General features: G+C 45.8%; 1 protein-coding gene across 13 annotated transcripts in view; it reads right to left on the bottom strand.

Moving 5' to 3' along the window:
* Window positions 1-15,367, bottom strand: part of ABCC13 (multidrug resistance-associated protein 11) — a 187,719-nt gene extending 172,352 nt beyond the window's left edge. For 2 of the 13 annotated variants that reach the window (XM_086502645.1, XM_086502655.1), the window contains exons 1-4: window positions 15,011-15,128; window positions 4,321-4,423; window positions 3,992-4,032; window positions 3,674-3,755 (exon numbers count right to left, since the gene is read on the bottom strand). In XM_086502645.1, the coding sequence (XP_086358771.1) occupies window positions 3,674-3,755; window positions 3,992-4,032; window positions 4,321-4,423; window positions 15,011-15,078 (294 nt within the window). In that variant the 5' untranslated portion in view covers window positions 15,079-15,128. Of the gene's footprint in view, window positions 1-3,673; window positions 3,756-3,991; window positions 4,033-4,320; window positions 4,424-14,723; window positions 14,850-14,922; window positions 14,961-15,010 lie in introns of those variants that run through there. The other 11 variants (XM_086502648.1, XM_086502651.1, XR_015186743.1 and 8 more) reach the window with 11 other exon arrangements.
* Between the last annotated feature and the right edge of the window lie 2,155 nt (window positions 15,368-17,522).

Below are 17,522 nucleotides of genomic sequence, written 5' to 3'. Positions count from 1 at the left end.
CAGAATCCTGGCCTCTTGGTTGTTCGGTCAGGCAGGTTGCCCCCTTAGTGCTCTGTTGTATGCTATAGCCACTCACCCGTTGTTGATTTATCTTGATTACTTGACTTGTGTTGTGGGTCTTCATGGTTTGCGGTTACCTTCGGGTCGTACCTTTGTTGGCCAGGCATACGCAGATGATTCGTTGTTTATGCCTCGTAATCAGAAGGCTGATGTCGAAGTGATTATGGAAGCTTTGGAACTTTTTGGCATTGCGGCTGGGCTTAAAGTCAATTTTTGTAAATCGAAGCTTCTACCTCTTTGTTCTTGTGATTGGCACAGTCTGTTGTGGCCAAGTGAGATTGTGTCTCCAAATATGATTACTAGGCACTTGGGTTATCCAATTGGATGGAATGTCACCCATTCTCAAAAGTATATTGGGTTATCCAGTGTTTGAATGTCAAGGTGTACTACTGGAAGTTATCCACGTGGCCATTACATGTTCGTCTGCGAATTGTTCAGAGCATTTTGTTGGCTTATGTTCAGTTCTTTTTGCCGTTGATGCATTTGGCCTCGTCGTTGTCTTGATTCTCTTATGTCGGACATCATGTTCCATCTGTGGCAGACCCATGCTCAAAAGAAAGGCTTGCGTTTGATGTCTATGGAGAAGCTTTGCACTCCTAAACGCATGGGTGGCCTTAACATTTTGGATTTGCGCAGGCATGTTCTTACTTGGAAAGCGATGTTGTTGTCGACACTTGCGCAACAAATTCAGCCTTGGACTCTTATGTTTGCACACCTTGGTCAGCATGTTGTTGCTTCCTCTTTTGGCCATTGGCAACCATCTATCTAGGAGGTGATTTTCGGCAAGATGGAAGGGTACATTCCTGGATGTCCTCTTGCTTCCACTTTAGTGTCTGCCCGGAAAGAGGTTACGATTCATCTTTCATGGAATCCTCGGCAAGAAGGTGATTCAATTCGTTTGGAGAGCCTCCATTGGATCCGAGCATTTTCTCTTACTTTGGTCGATCGCTCCCCTCGCCAGGCTTACTTTCTCTCTGGCCGTGGTGTTTGTGTGGTTGAGGATGTAGTCGATGAGGCTGGATATACTTTTGAGTTTCCCTTTTCCGCTCGCCGTTTTGGATTGGGTACGCATTATCGTCAGTTTTGGAGAGAACTTCAATGTATGTTGCTTGACTTTTTGCCAGTTTCGCCATTACCTGATGGTGATCGCATGTCTGATTGGGATCTTCGGGAAACGCCTTTTCGAGATATTTCTGCAGGTCGCATTTATGCTCTTCTTCTACCACAATCATGGCTTGCTGATCATTTGCAATGCTCTTTGGCACATGCACAAATCTGATCTCTGGTGGAGGAAGCTTCTCTCTGCCTTGTGGAAAAGCCATTTGCCGTTGAAAGAGCGACTATTTCTTTGGTGCTGTTTGCTTGGAGTGCTTCCTGTTGGCACTTTTCTTCGGGCGCGTCATATTTGCCTTCCTCTTGCATCCGTTGCTCCAATGCAGAAGAAGATATTTGCCACTTGTTGTGGGATTGTTGCCATACTAGAGACTTCCTTCGCCGTGTATCGGCCTGTATACGGCTCTCCTTTCCTGGGGTTGTTTTTCACAAACGGTTCTGGGTATTTGGCATTTTCTTATCGACACTACAGCGGTTTGCGCTCTTCTTTATGTGGGTCGGATACTGGGCTTATTAGACCCTGTGGAGTCAGCGTAATGCCTGCATGTTTCATCATACTCATGCAAACGATTCCCACTCTTCAAGCTCTCCCTTAGGCAATCGTTACGATTTGCTTTGGAAGTTGGTGATATCACCGCAGAGATACATCGGCTTTCCTATGACTGTTTCTAGCTACTCTGTACAGCTAAGTAGTTCTGTGTTCTTCACATTGTACATTACCCTTTTGGTGGGTTTTCCTCGCTTGGAGGTTTCCCACTGGTAAATTAATCAAATAGATTTACAAAAAAAAAAGTGTGTGTGTATTCGATTCGCTTGGAGAGTCTCCATTGGAGCCGAGCATTTTCTCTTACTTTGGTCGACCGCTCCCCTCTCCAAGCTTACTCTCTCTGGCCGTGGCATTCGTGTGGTTGAGGATGTAGTCGATGAGGCTGGATTTACTTTTGAGTTTCCCTTTGCCGCTCGCCGTTTTGGATTGGGCATGCATTACCATCAGTTTTGGAGAGAACTTCAAAGTATATTGCTTGACTTTTTGCCAGTTTCGCCTTTACCTGATGGTGATCGCATGTCTGATTGGGATCTTTGGGAAACGCCTTTTCGAGATATTTTTGCGGGTCGATTTTATGCTCTTCTTCCACCACAATCATGGCTTGCTGATCATTGCAATGCTCTTTGGCACGTGCACAAATCTGATCTCGGTGGAGGAAGCTTCTCTCTGCCTTGTGGAAAAGCCATTTGCCTTTGAAGGAGCAACTGTTTCTTTGGCGCTGTTTGGTTGGAGTGCTTCCTGTTGGCACTTTTCTTAGGGCGCGTCATATTCGCCACTCCTCTTGCTTCCGTTGCTCCACTGCAGAAGCCACTTGTTGTGGGCTTGCTGCATTACTAGAGACTTCCTTCACCGTGTATCGGCCTGTATGCGGCTCTACTTTCCTAGGGTTGTTTTTTCACAAAAAATTATGGGCATTTGGCATTTTCTCATCGACACTACAGCGTTTTGCGGTCTTCTTTATGTGGGTCAAATACTGGGCTTGTTGGACCCTGTGGTGTCAGCGTAATGCTTACATGTTTCATCGTACTGAGCAAGCTCTTTTGAAGAATACATAGAAAAAAGCTTGCTTAGTGGACAAGAGCTCAAGCAAAATGCTAGCCAAGTGTGAAGCCATAAAAAGATGGACAAAAAGCTCACTCAAAAAGCTCGCTTTGTACCCTTCCCCTTTTTCGCTTGGGTTCGTTTTTGGGTGCTCTAGAGAGTTTGGAGAGCTCGTACTCTTCTTATGTTTTAGCAGGTACAAGTGGATTATGTGTTCCTCTTCAAAACCTCTCTTCATCAATCCCTTAAATTTGCCCATGACTTGCATGAGCTCTCTTCCCTTCACTATGAGCTCTACTTTGACTATTTCTAATTTTCCACATGTAATGTTTTCCTCGTTTTGAGGTTTTCCATTAGTATTTCAATCTGACATTATTAAAAAAAATTGTGTTCGTATGTATGTGTACGTGCGCGCGCGTGCGTGTGCTCAAGCCCAAGGCATAAGATACAAGGTAGTCCCCACATACTTAGGTGGATCTACTAACACTACAAAAGAGAAAACTGATAAAAAGGGGTTGTAACATGCACATGTTATCACAGATCAGAAGGTGTTGACACTCCATAACCTCGAATCAAGTTGCATTCTCTCAATCATTGGTACTTTTACATTCATTGCCATAGAGTCTTTTGAAAGTACCCATTTCCCTATGCCAATGACTTCCCTTTTTCCAATTAGACTACATTCCTCTCACTTGTAAAAGCTTTAGGACTGTTAATGTAGGTTTTGTGAAATTTCTCTACACAGAGATTAGTGTTTGTTGTGTAGTGATACATGGACTATATTTTTTTTCTTCTCCTTGGAAAAACTGAATATTCAGTCCATGTATGTTCATGCCTCATGAGCAGCTGAATTGGTAAACTTGTGAGCTTAGATATCAAACATAAAGATAAAATATAGCACTTGATACTCACTTGTTTTTGAATAACAGAATGGCATTTATTGTAAATTGCTATAAGGACCAGCGTTAGTAAATTGGCTGCACAGCCAAAGAATGTGAAGCGCGTCAAGGAATATAAGTATCAAACTAGAGCTCACACATTTCAAAAAAGGTTTTCTCTCACTGCATATGAACTTGCATTTATAACCATATGAGCGAAGCAAATGATAGAGAAAGTGACTGCCCTTTTGCCGAAACGCACTTACAATACTTGGTCTAGAGTGTTTAAACTAAATCAAGCACACACTAGAGAGAGAGCTGTGAAGCTTCTGTTATTGAGAAACAAGGATATAGATCTAGAAAGCAGGATGAGAATTCATGGCCTGTCCATACCTGCATAGTAATCAAAATAAACAAATGTCACATGAATGTCTCGCATGAGATTATAAGAATGAAAATACAGCAAAGAAAATCTAAGTAAAATGCATTCAGTAAGAAGAAGTACGTCCATAATATTTGTTTCTTCCATGCATTCATTACCCAGCAACAGAAATATAGAGATTGCATTTAATTACATTCCTATGCCTCTGTGTATATTTCTCAATATACAAGTATATGTGCACATGATTAAATTACTAAAGTATGCGAAGAAGCTTAAAGAATTTTTAGTAAAGGAGGTACTGGTAGAGGAGAGGAGCAAAAAAGTGAAGTATGGCGCCATAGGAGAAAGCCATGAAAACTTCTTTTTGCCATTTTCAAAGACCAGCAATAAGTTGCACCTGAACTGCAATACACAAGAATGTAAAAATTTGATCTCAATTTATTTCAGTAGAACAAGCTCTTGCATATGAATGACATAGGCTTCATAACCTCTGTTGTCTTGAGATGATCATCCAACTATCTTGTTACAAGAGATACAAAATCTTTTTTATCTCCAATACGAAGACAAATTGTGTTCGAGCGATTATCAGATCATTTCAAAAAAATATGAGAAACTACATTGTTCGAGTACACACCGTTCAACTTTTAGAGAGTCTGAAAATTGTGAACTAGACGGCCCAAATGCATATACACTTCAAAGCATCAGTATAAAGGTCCACTAACTCACATAAAGAATAACACCTTTCCACCAACCATGCCCTATCTTTGTTGATTGAATAAAATATCCCATTTGAGGATGCATGTTCCAAGATCAGCCTATTCTTAAATTTCCAGTACTGCAAGGGCTATTGGATTCCAATTGGGGACAGTTTCCAGCAACATAGGAAGTAAGGAGCCCGTAACAAAGGACCATAAATCCATCTAGCCTCTTGGTACATGAAAAGTCCATCAAACCGACCTAAATGACATCAATGATTGATGGGAAGGCATGTAGCAGGGCTACAGTGTCACTGGCAAGGATAAGCAGTTAGTTGCAGTTGGGCTGGAGTTCACACTGAACAGACTCTCGCCTGAGCAGTGACATGTAGCAAGTGATACGGATGGTGGTCTAGTGGACACCGTGGCCAGAGCACCACCACCTCAGTTTGGAGATAGGCTTAGCTGGATTGGGATATCTGTTGGCATTTGATGGCTCTTTAGGAGATACATGTGTGGTTGGTTCGAGTCATCAGAGACTCTATTATCATTATGTACTTTGTGTGGTTGAGCATCTTAGTCTAGCGTCCTGAGACTTTTGCAGAACTCGTCACCAGAACCAAGTCTCTTGTCACAAAGCTTCCTCAGCAACTAGGTGAATTTATGGTTAAGAAGTGGGTGGAGAAGGCTCTTCCCAGATCTTATCAGCAAAAACTCCGAGAGAGTCTCCGAACCGACACCACTCTGGAGGAGTTTGTCGCGGCTGCTACTCCGATAGAAGGGGCTAGGAAGCTGTTCACCGACTCCCCTCAGGTAGAGACCACCTCAGTCTTTTTGGAAAGTCCTCCTGATCCTTTGACTTCTTTACGCAGGGAACTTGAAGCCCTGAAGTTACAATGAGCTCTTCAAGAGGAAAGATTCTTCTCTCTTCGAGAGGAGAAACCTCCACATCACGAGGCTTTGGACCAGATCAAGCGCGAGCTAAAGGAGCTCAGGTCTCAGCAGGAGACTAAGGCTATGGTCTGGTGTAGCTCTTGCCGCCTCCAGGGCACCCTCCACAGGAATGCCCCCTTCGTGTTATCACAGTGCACACCACACTGTTTGCACTTGAGTGAGACTTTGAACATACCGCTATGAGGCTACCCACTTAACACACAAAGCACCAGAAAGATTTTCCTGCTACATGTGCAGTGGGACCTCAACTGAAGTCTCACTTACTTGTTCACTCAAGCTGGTGCCATAGCTAGGATAGCCCGTGCGTGGTCAATTGGTCGATTAGTCTTCCAATCAAGTAGAAGTAGAACTAGGCCAAGAGGTCGACTAGTAGCCGAGAGGTCGACCAATCTAAGAAGGGTCGACTAGTCCAAGCAGGTCAAGGGGTCTAGTCCCAGCAATCTGAGAAGGGTCAACAAGTCAAGCATCAACTAGACCAAGCAAGTCAAGAGGTCTAGTCCAAGCAGGTCAAGAAGGTTCTACTAGTCCAAGCAAGTCGAGAGGTCTAGTCCAAGCAGATCAAGAAGGCCAACTAGTAGAAGCAAGTCAAGAGGTGAAGTGGTCTAGTCCTAACGGGGCAAGAGGTCCACTAGCCTTGGACCCCCTACCATGCTAGTTGGTTCATAGTAGGCCCATGTAAAACTCATAGAAGGCAATCTAAGGACCTTGTTAGTCCCCCGAAGACTCCACTATAGTAATATTACACGAAGCGACAACCCTTCTTACCTAGTAGAAGCTCTCCATCCCTACTCTCACTAGCCTCCCAAGCCTCGACATCCTCACCACTGTGCTATCCCAGCCCCTGTCACACCTTTCCCATGAAACTCTCTCCTCCCAAGTTCCGACCCTATCACCAGCCACTCAAGCGCCTAGAATGCCCGCAAGAATGGTTTGAGGATGTTACAGGCTCGAATACTCCAAGCGAGAAATCAAGTACAACACATGAACAAAAACAGCAAAATCACTCAACTTGGAGAGAGAGAGAGAGAGAGAGAGAGAGAGAGAGAGAGTCAACAAGGCACTATGGAGTTCCGAGCCAAGACGCATTGGCCCCAAAGATTGCACCCCTTTCGATATTTCTTTATTATAGCTTAGCAAACATACAATCCTGAGGGTCCAACTCTCTCTGAGACTCTAGGTCCACATGCCCTTTGGAAGAGTGGTCCTCTGGGCACTTATAAACGTACAAGGGATGCCCAAAAGCAGGACCTCAAAAGGTTTCGTTTTGAATGCACTTGAATCCAAAAGTATCTGCCTGCACCCAAAAGCTAGCGCCAAAAGCTGCCCAAAACAGCCAGCACAACACATGGAAATCCATACAGCCTGCCACGTCGGCATGTCAGCCAAAACTCTCTCCGAGACTCTGCGTTCAGATGCTCTCTGGAAGAGTGGCCCTCTGGGCACTTATAAACGTACAAGGGATGCCCAAAAGAAGGACCCCAGAAGCTTTAGTTCTAAATGCACTTGAATCCAAAAGTATCTACACCCAAAAGCTAGCCCAAAAGCTGCCCAATACAACCAGCGCAAAACACAGAAATCCATACAACCTGCCACGTCAGCATGTCAGCGCAATTTACAAAAATCAGCCCCAAATGTCAAGCTTTTGATATTTAGGTTTTAAGACCCTCGGCCGGTGCTCCATAAGTTGGTAAGGGTTACGATTTTTATCTCTAATCCTATATGCCCCTCGTCCCATCTCCGTTGGTTTCTTCTGTTCCCATGCTGGGTTTCAGCTTTTCTTCATCTCCCCGGTGACCAACAATCGAAGGGGATTCGTCTCTATCGGATTCTCTACGAGGATTTATGTGTACTACAGAATTGAAATGGTGAAGATCTAGACTTTACGCTTCCACAAATCTTTACTTCTTTCCTTGCATTAATGTGTGCTACTTCGCACGAGAGATGGTTCCTTTTATTTCCTTGTAGAGAGAGAATGAGAGAGGTACAGATATGTAGCGAGAGAGAGAGAGAGAGAGAGAGAGAGAGAGAGAGAGAGAAATGAAATGAAATGATATATTAACGTCTACAAGAGGCCAAAATGACCTATGAGACCAACTGATTACAATGATGAGTCTAGTACCAAGACAGGGTACAAACAAGAAAACTACAAACAAAGAACTGATAGGAGTGCTACCAACTCCTATGGGTGGCTGGTAGGCTGAGCACTGGTATCACCATAAAGGTACAAAATGGGGATAAGTGTCACCATGATACAATATAGCAGTAGCATGAAGCCTATCCCGATCGACATTCTGGGTGTCGTGCTAGAATCCTGTGGATCCTCTGCCGCAATCTCCGCCGGTGCTGCGTGGCTCCCTCCTCAGTCGCGGTCGTCTCGATCTCCCTAACTCTGTAGCTCGATCAATGAGAGTACCGCTGATGTGTGTATAGGTGGGACCCGAGCTCTCTGGTGGTGGTGTCCCCTCTGACTCTGTGGTACTCAGACTGAAGAAATCTGAGATGCGTCTCTGGGACTGTCTTTGTCTTTGCCCATTCAATAGAGCGTCTCTATGTCTCTGAATCTCAAGTAGAGAGAGAGAGAGAGAGAGAGAGAGAGAGAGAGAATGACACCCAATGGGGTCCCAACCAACCCTCTCAAGGGCCCCACACCGTTACCAATGTGGTATTTTCTTTTGATTGCATAAATGGGATATCACACATGCAATACCTCAATACCAACTCTACTGACTCGAATGGGAGGATGTTGATACAATAACTCTTCAAGATATAGCGGGGTCAATGTGTCGTGCTCTCTACGGTGGGTGCTCCTTAGTGCAATGTGTGTGAGATCTTACTCCAACAGAATGAAACACAGAAGACAATGAATAACTGAGCAAACAACACTACGACTGAGCAGTGGAACCTGAATAGCATGAGCATCGACTAACTCAAAGAAACCAATACAGACTCTGGCATGGCAGCACACTCAGCTCCAGCCCAAAACTCACGGGTACAATGGGGGTGTCAAGGCTCAACTGTGCAAGGATGGTGCAGACGTGTTGTGCATGAACTCCATATGCTAGACTCCATACGAATGACCATACAAGTAGCTGATGATAGAGTCTTCGCCGACTAGAGCCAACCACACATATGTATCTCCTAGAGGGCCACCAACGGCTAGCAGATATACGAATCCAGCTAAGCCTATCTCCAAACTGAGGTGGTGGTGATCTGGCCACGGTGTCCACTGGACCACCATCCGTAACACTTGCCACGTGTCACTGCCCAGGCGAGAGTCCATCCAGTGTGAACTCCTGATCAACTGTAACTAGCTGCCGTCCTATGCCAATGACACTGTAGCCCTACTACAGATTGCCCGCCACAAGACCACTCACTATCCCTGTGAGAGAGAGCACTGAAAAACAGGCAAAGAATACTGAAACTAGAGAGGACACAGAAACTCGAAGGAAGGAAAAATTCAGACCAACCAGACTGAAGAAGCTATGTGTAGAGAAGTTAGTTAAGTTCTGGGGGAAAGGTAAACTCATGAGATGTAGGCAACTATAGGAGATGATGAAGAAGTAGAGACACCTCGCCACGAGAGATCGGTCCAGAAGCAAAAACTGAAGAATGCCCCAGCATGAACAAAAGCCCTGAAAGTCACAATGCGAGTGTAAATCAGCCAAAAGACGAAGCGTTAGCTACCACGAATGGCCTTGAATGCTCCCAGGTTTAGGTCAAAATTTGAAGCTTTTGCAGGTAATTACACTAAAACTTGCGAAAATTTTCGGATTCTTCAAAGAAAGCTCAAAAGCTAGGAACTAAGCGGTGAAACACTAAAGTGTGGAGGGGAGGGTTGTAACACTGGAGGGTGGAGGGGAGGGTGGGTAGGGTACTAGGGGGTAAATAGGGCTAGGGAAGAGGGGAGGGGGTGGGTAAGGGCGAGGGGAGAGGGGATGGGGTGGTGAGGGGCGAGGGGGGGAGGTCAGGGGCGAGAGGGAGTAGGTAGGGACAAGGAGAAGAGAGGGGGTTGGGTAGGGGCGAGTGAGGGGAGGGTAGGGGCGAGAGGGGGTGGGTAGGGACGAGGGGAAGAGGGGGGTGGGTAGGGAAGAGTGAGGGCGTGGGTAGGGGCAGAGGGGGAGGGTAGGGGCGAGTGAGGGGGTGGGTAGGGGCGAGGAGAGAGTGAGTGGGTGGGTAGGGGCGAGTGAGGGGAGGGTAGGGGCAAGAGGGGGTGGGTAGGGATGAGGAGAGAGTGAGGGGGTGGGTAGGGTGAGGGTTGAGGGAAGAAAGTGGGGAAGATACCTCTGGTTCCAGGATTTGTGAGAACATGCCTTTCGTGGCCCTTGGAATAACCCTCCCATGCAAATGCGAGACACGGTGATTTGTGAGTTGTACCATCGCTCGGCTGACTAGAAGTTTTACAAGATAGTTCCATAGACTCAAAGGAGATTTTTGGCTTGGTCAGAGAAGCAGACACAGATGGGGCTGAGGTTGAAGTGTGGGTAAACTCCTGTAGAGGAGATTTCTTTTTTCTTCTATGATTCTTCATATGCTCACCAAGGGCACATAGTTATTGGCCTTTGTGACCTCAACACTTGTTGCTGGCTCAGGTGGCTCAATGGGCTTAGGTACTGTAGAAACTATGAAAGAGGGTATATCCTCCGGCAAATATTGAATAAAGACCCCATAACAAGGCATAGACTTGGTAATGCTTTAGTGCATCGTAGCCATGCTCTACAGATGAGCAAGGGAAATCCTCCCTCAACCTGGGAAGACGAACCACAACAAAATCCAAGCTAAAGGTGAAGTCTTGTACCTGCAGAGGCACCTTCTCTACTATACCCACTGGGTAGACTATCCTCTGATCGGCCAACGTACCTGTGAAGGGAGCAGGTCGTCTAGGCTGCAGACCTAAAGCCAACATAGTGAACTCAAGCATCAGATTGATGCCAAATCCACCATCCACAATCACTCCTGAGAATTGCCACCCCAAGACGGACACGGTGAGACGAGGACTTCTATAATCCGTGAGGGGCAGGATGGGATATCATATAGGACTTGGATGGTTGCACTGGGAGGTGCCCGCCACTAGGACCTGCTCTGGGGTAAAGTGACTGAATAAATGTAAGGGTGTCACTTCGAAAACTTGTCCCTAGGCGCAGCATGTCATAGAGCGACACTTGTTGGAAAGCGTTCTTCAAGATTGTCTCTGCTGTAAGCTTTTTTTTTTTCTGCCAGTGGTTTCTCTAGAACCTTGATCTGTTGAGATCGACAACTGCTTCCAAGAAAGCTTCATCAATATCAGAGAGCAAAGATTTGGATCCTTGGGGGATGGCTTGTCAACAGCTGAAAGTGGGGTATCCACTGGTGTGAATGTGTGGGGGAGTTGAACTTGCTGGAATGCTAAGATCGAGAGTGGCCCTCTGGGCCCAAGTGAGGACGCCCACTGGCTCCTCTACCAACTGCAGCTTGTCTCGAGGGGTAACCACATGGGTAGAAGGGGGCGGCTACGGGATGGTGCTAACTGCTATCAGATTGATCTTGGGAAAGGTAAACTCACTTTGGCTTCGACTTGGGCTCGAAGTCGTGGATGCACGAAGTTTGGGACAATCCTTATTGTAGTGATCCTTCGCTTAGGGCAATGACGGTAGGGAGGGGACCCTTCTGGCAAGGGACATTTGCTTTGATAATGGCCATATTCCCGCATCTGTAAAATGGGCCACTTCAATGGGCGAGTCGAAGGGCGAGGTGGTCCTTGCTCTTGGTGCATGGAGTTGGAGGTGGAGGCGTAGAAGCTTTGAGGGGATGAGGGAGCATGGGCATGATAAAAGCTCTGAGAGGGAAAAGTGCTCTGCATACCTTGCATAGGAGGGGCTGTTAGCAAAGGTGGCATGTGGTTTGGATGGCCATAGGGGGAAACCATGTTGGATGCAGGTGCTGGCCTTGTTGAAAATTAGGACCAAGACTTTGTTGTATTTGTCGCAATCCCTTGAGGTAGTAGCAATCCTTGTCCTCATGTCCAAACTTTTCACAGAAGTGGCAATAAGCCCGAAGGGGGCATTCATGTGGAGGGTGCCCTGGCGAATAGCATGAGCTACACCAAAGCATAGCCTTAGTCTCCTACTGAGACCTGAGCTCTTCTAGCTAACGCTTGATCTGTTCCAAAGCCTCGTGATGTGGAGGCTTCTCCTATCTAAGAGGAAAGGACCTCTCCTCTTGAAGAGCTCGTTGTAACTTTAGGGCTTCTAGTTCCCTGCGTAAAGAAGTCAAGGGGTCAAACGGACTTTCCAAGAGTACAGAGGCAGTTTCTACCTGAGGAGTCTGTAAACAGCTTCCTTGTCCCCTCTATCCTAGTAGCAGCAGCAACAAACTCCTTCAGAGTGGCTTCAGGTCGAAGACTCTCTCTGAGTTTTTGCTGAGAAGTCTTAGGAAGAGCCTTCTCTACCCACTTCTTGACCATAAATTTACCTGGTTGTTGAGGAAGCTTGGCAACCAGAGACTTTGTTTTGGTCATGAGTTCTGCAATAGTCTCTTTGGGCTGGAGCATCACATTGGCCAACTCATTCAGAACCTTCTCTTGGAAGTCCCCTTGTCTGAAAGCTTCACAAAACTGTTGTCTTAATGTGGCCCAAGTCGTCAAGTGGTTTTCTGCAAACTAACTATACCATTTATCTGGTAAGCCATTCAAGGTGGATGGGAAGAGTACTAAGTAGGCGTCTTCTCGATTGAGGCCACGACCCCTGTAGAGGGAAACAAACCTCCGGGCATGGTCGTCAGTATCCTCTGTGGAGAGACCCTTGAAAGTTGGAAACTTGATATTCACCTTAGCCAGAACGCTCGTGAGCTCCTCCATGGCTGTCTGTGCAGGAGCCTGCTGCTCAAGAGCTTGTTGTGACACAGAGGGTGTGAACTTTACTGAGGGGGTGACTGGGGAGGTGTAGAACTGGTTGAGGGAATGGAGGTAGCCACGAGGGAAGGTAGGGGTAACGGGGCTGGTGGACTTCTACTTGGCATGAAGGGTTGACGCTTTCTGTTGTAGTACTTCAGAAGACTTAGTAGTGGGCTTTGTCGCTCTTTTGATTGCCTTTATATTTGTCATGCAGCAACCGAAAGCCCACCCAAGCTTTGGGCACGAAGACCTTTAACTTAATGAACACTTGTCCAGACTCCACTAGACCAGGGCGAGTGACTAGACCACTTGGCTAGACCTGGACGAGAGAGGACTAGAACAGGCCGAGACTACTAGACCAAGACGAGAGACTAGACAAGCAGGTCTAGACAAGCAAGTCGAGGGGAAACTAGACGAGACCAAGCTAAAGCACGCCCAGACTAGTCGAAACCAACCGACTAATACAGAGAACTTAAACCAGGTAGCTCGTCGACTCTACTTTCGATGGAGTGAGACTTCGGTTGAGGTCCCACCGGGCGTGCCAAAAATGAGAGCACATGTAGTGGGGATAATGTGTCGTGCTCTTTACAATGGGTGCTCCTAGGTGCAATGTGTGTGAGATCTCGCTCCAACAAAATGAAACACAGAAGACAATGAATAACAGAGCAAACAACACTACGACTCAGCAGTGGAACTTGAACAGCATGGGACATCGAGAAACCAGTACAGACTCTGGCATGGCAGCACACTCAACTCCAGCCCAAAACTCACCAGTACAATGGGGGTGTCAAGACTCAACTGTGTAGGGATGGTGCAGACGTGCTGTGCATGAACTCGAGATGCTAGACTCCATACGAATGACCATACAAAGTAGGTGATGATAGAGTCTTCGCCGACTAGAACCAAGCACACATATGGATCTCCTAAAGGGCCACCAACGGCTGGCAGATATCCCAATCCAACTAAGCCTATCTCCAAAGTGAGGTGGTGGTGATCTAGCCACGGTGTCCATTGGACCACCATCTGTAACACTTGCCACCTCACAAGCGAGAGTCCGTCCAGTGTGAACTCCTGATCAACTATACTAACTGCCGTCCTATGAACAGTGACACTGTAGCCTGCTACACAAGATGAAGCACCTCCTGTGTTGATTTGATGCACCTTTGGATCCATCTGAGAACGCAGCTGATAATAGATCAGTTGATGGGCAGCGATGTGTACACTCGATGCGGTAAGGGAATGACCAAGAGAGAGGCTCGATGGCTGCAAATTGTCCAAGGGGCTGTAGATGGGCTAGTGTTAGCAGAACTGGGCCATTTCCAACGAGAGGAAGGGCTAAAAATTGTAAATGTGGGCCGATTTGCTGATGCCAAAACGATGGGGCTGTTCTACAAAACCCTGGGCTCTTGGATGGTGCTAACTGATCTGATAGAAAAAGCTAGGCAAAGGGCTTCTTTAGTGAATTCGAGGTGCCAGGTGGAGAAAATTCTGCGAGTCGGGAAAATGTGCAAATGTGCGCACATGTGAGTTTCTAAAACGATACATCACTATTCTATGACCCATTTGACGAACATACTAGACCAACACATAAATCTAGACTCACATGCTCGTCATGTCAAATGCCCACCGAAGTGTAATAACACCTGTCAAAACGTTTGTACAAACCATTTATGCAAGAGGAAAACCTAATCTAATGGACTTGTCCGGACAAGTCGATGAAGCATGTCCACGTGGCACACACAACCATGTGCTCGTGATCTTATATACTTTGCGTATTTTTTTGTACCTTTTGGTCTTTCCCCATAGATGGACATACATCCATGTGCATTTGATTTTGACCTCTAATAAGCATAAAGAGATCTCTCTCTCTCTCTCTCTCTCTCTCTCTCTCTCTCTCTCTCTCTCTCTCTCTCTCTCACACACACACAAACACACACACACACACACACATACTCATGGAGTGAGGTCTCCAATGAAACTTTTGAGAAGCAAGCAATCCTAATTTCATGAAATATTCTTCAAAATGAAGAGAATCAAAGGCGAGTGGCACTCTACTCACCACCGGATGAGTGTGCACTTGGCACTTGGAAATATGCCTTTTTCTCATGCTCTGATTGCCTTCTTAATTTAAGAAGGAGAAAAGTGATGATGTATTTATTTCTAGAGGAGAAGGGAGAAGGCGTACAAAGTTTTTGTGAGCCTTTCTAAGTTGGTCCCTTCATTTAATGTAAGGGACCCATGTGAATTCCTTGAAGAGTTGCATTCCACATTGTTTTAGAATGCCAACATGAGCCTTCACCTTGTGCAAAGCCTGCCATGAGATGGGGCTAAGTTCTGAAATGCGCTAAACAATGCAAAAACAAAAGACTTTTAACACCGGTTACATTGGGTGGTTAAAGACCTGAGCTTGACTCCGCATCAACTCAAGACTGCTAAACAATGCAAAAACAAAAGACTTTTAGCAGCGGTTACATTGGGTGGTTAAAGACCTGAGCTTCACACCGCATAAGCTCAACTGAGAGGAACACACTCGCACGCATACAAGATGGAGATTATGATAGAAAATACTAGTGAAATAGCTCCCCCTTAGAGCTCCAAGCTTCTTGCAGGAATAGACTCTGTTCGTCCTTGTGAGCTCAAGAATGAAAAGGAAAAGCAGGTATGTTATACCTACCAAATTATCTTGTGACTGCCATCATGGGGGGTGGGGGAGCGCGCGCGCGCGCGCTGTGTATTTCGGTGACGGTCACTTCTGTTTTGAGCGAGAGCTCCAACGCTTGTCCAGGCCTTTGGACATTCCCAAAAGTCGTTGAAAGAGAATCTCCTTTTTTTCAGAAAACCTTATGCTGTACTTTCATCTTTCATTTTTTGCCAAATGCCCTAGTACAGAAGTGGAATGTCCGATACAGCTTGAGCCTTTTGTCTGTTAGCCCACATGGCAAGTAAATGATGGCAAACCCTTTTGGGCATGTTAAAACATGTGCAGCTCAGTGTTCGAGAAAAACCATATTTGAAAACATACAAAATTCCTTTTCTTGAGGAAATTTTTAAAATCAAGGTTATTTTTTCAAATTTTTACACTATTTTTCTCTATTTTGGGGTAGAATTTCTCCTCTTGCACCTGCCCTCATCCGGCATTTTTGAAACCAAAAACAGCACGATATTAAGCTGAGACACATTTTTCCCGAACACTACATGTGCTAGATTCGAAGAGGTAAAGGTATCTTTCGCATGTTTGCCATGGCAGGGTTTCCCATGCATGAGCATAGGTCTGTCGTGTAGTGTCGACGTTGCCTTTGCACCTCAACCCTATCGATTTTGGCAAAGTTGGTAAAACGTTGCTCTCTCTCTCTCTCTCTCTCTCTCTCTCATATGTGGCAAAACATACAATGATTATTTCTAGGGGTCTTCATGCAAATAAGCCAAGATTGCTTTCATTAGTGACCTGCAGCGTGTGAAAGTGCTTAAAGGCATTCAATCTTTTTTGTGTGCCTTTCTTTATTTAGTGAATGGGTCCTTCATCAAAGAGCCACATTGATTTTCTTTACATTTTGTTTTAGTTTTGACATTTGTTGTAGGCTTGCTTTTCACCTAGGTGGTGAGGGTGAGCTACCACCCTAGGTGATGAGAGTGAGCTATTTCACCTACTAAGAGGTGCCCTAATTTCCAAAAGGCCATGAGTGGTCTTTTGAGAATCAAAACCTACTCCAAAGGCTAAGGCTCTCCATTGTCCTCAACCACAATGTTCTTGCTTGCTCTCTACCTCCCATTCTTGTTGGAGGACATGGATACTTCCTCCTACTTGTGCTCAAGACCACTAATGTGAGATGCACTTTGCCCTACATAACTGCTTTGCTCCTTCCCTAAGAAGCCCTACTCAAGAAAACCTAGACCTGCTTGAAATAGACTATTGTGATTTGTGTCAAAAGGTAGGCTCTCTCCCTTCATTTGCTTACTGAGAAATTGGCACTTAATTGCAGCCATAAACCATTGAGAGGAGCTCGTGCAACTTTCCTATGGTGGGTCTCGCTCTCTCTTACCAATGGGAATCTTCGCGGCTCATTAATGGACACTTTGCGATGGTCAGAATTATATGTCCATGGATGCTATGGAAATTTACATGGGCAAAACCAAGCGAGGATTTACAGAGCTACATTTGGAGGTGGGAGCTGAGAGAGAGAGAGAGAGAGAGAGAGAGAGAGAGAGAGAGAGAGAGAGAGAGAGAGAGAGCACTCTGTTACCATATACATGTGGTAGTGATGTGTGTGAACACACTAGGACCACCGGGGCATTTTTTCCCTCTTTAGGAGGTTTTTTCCCCTGCGCATTGTATATACGCCCATTCATTCTAGGGCTATCTATCTTTCCATTGCACACTAAGTAATACACTCTCAGTTGTGTGCCTTGAACTTCCTTCGTCTTCTCCAAGCTGTGTGCGTTTCTCTACAACCTAATTCCAACAATTGGTATCAGAGCAGGTTGCGTCCTCCCGGGCTTAGTCGCCAGCAGCTCCAGCACACGCCTGCTCACTTTCTCCGATTTTTGTGAGCTTTGGCAAGCGTTCGCAAGTCGACAAAATTTTTGGGGGAGCTCGTAGACCTAGGTCTGCTCAGATTTCTAATTCAGGCTCATTTCGGCCTCCGTTTCCACTATAGCCAGGTCTGCACATCAATTTTGTCATTTTGTGCAAAATTTCTGTCAGTACCAAATACTGCATAACAGGTCCCATACAGTCTACTACGGGTTGTGTTGTATAGCACGTGTTGGTCTCACTCAGTTTCTCCTCATTTCGGGCAGTTTTCACATCAGGTGCAACATTTACTATGGCTAACAACAAGACATATGTGTTCAAGATGTTTGCTGCTGAGGACAGGTTGGATGGGGACAATTACCCTATGTGGACTTACATGATGCAACATGTTCTTGTGTCAAAGGGCGTCTAGAATGTACGTCCTGGTTCTGAGGATGTAGGCAATGTTGAGGA

Source organism: Adiantum capillus-veneris, chromosome 27 (genome assembly GCF_014529385.1).
Source record: "Adiantum capillus-veneris isolate H3 chromosome 27, ASM1452938v2, whole genome shotgun sequence".
In the NCBI taxonomy this organism is placed as follows: Eukaryota; Viridiplantae; Streptophyta; class Polypodiopsida; order Polypodiales; family Pteridaceae; genus Adiantum; species Adiantum capillus-veneris.
This window is presented reverse-complemented; position numbering and strand designations above follow the sequence as displayed.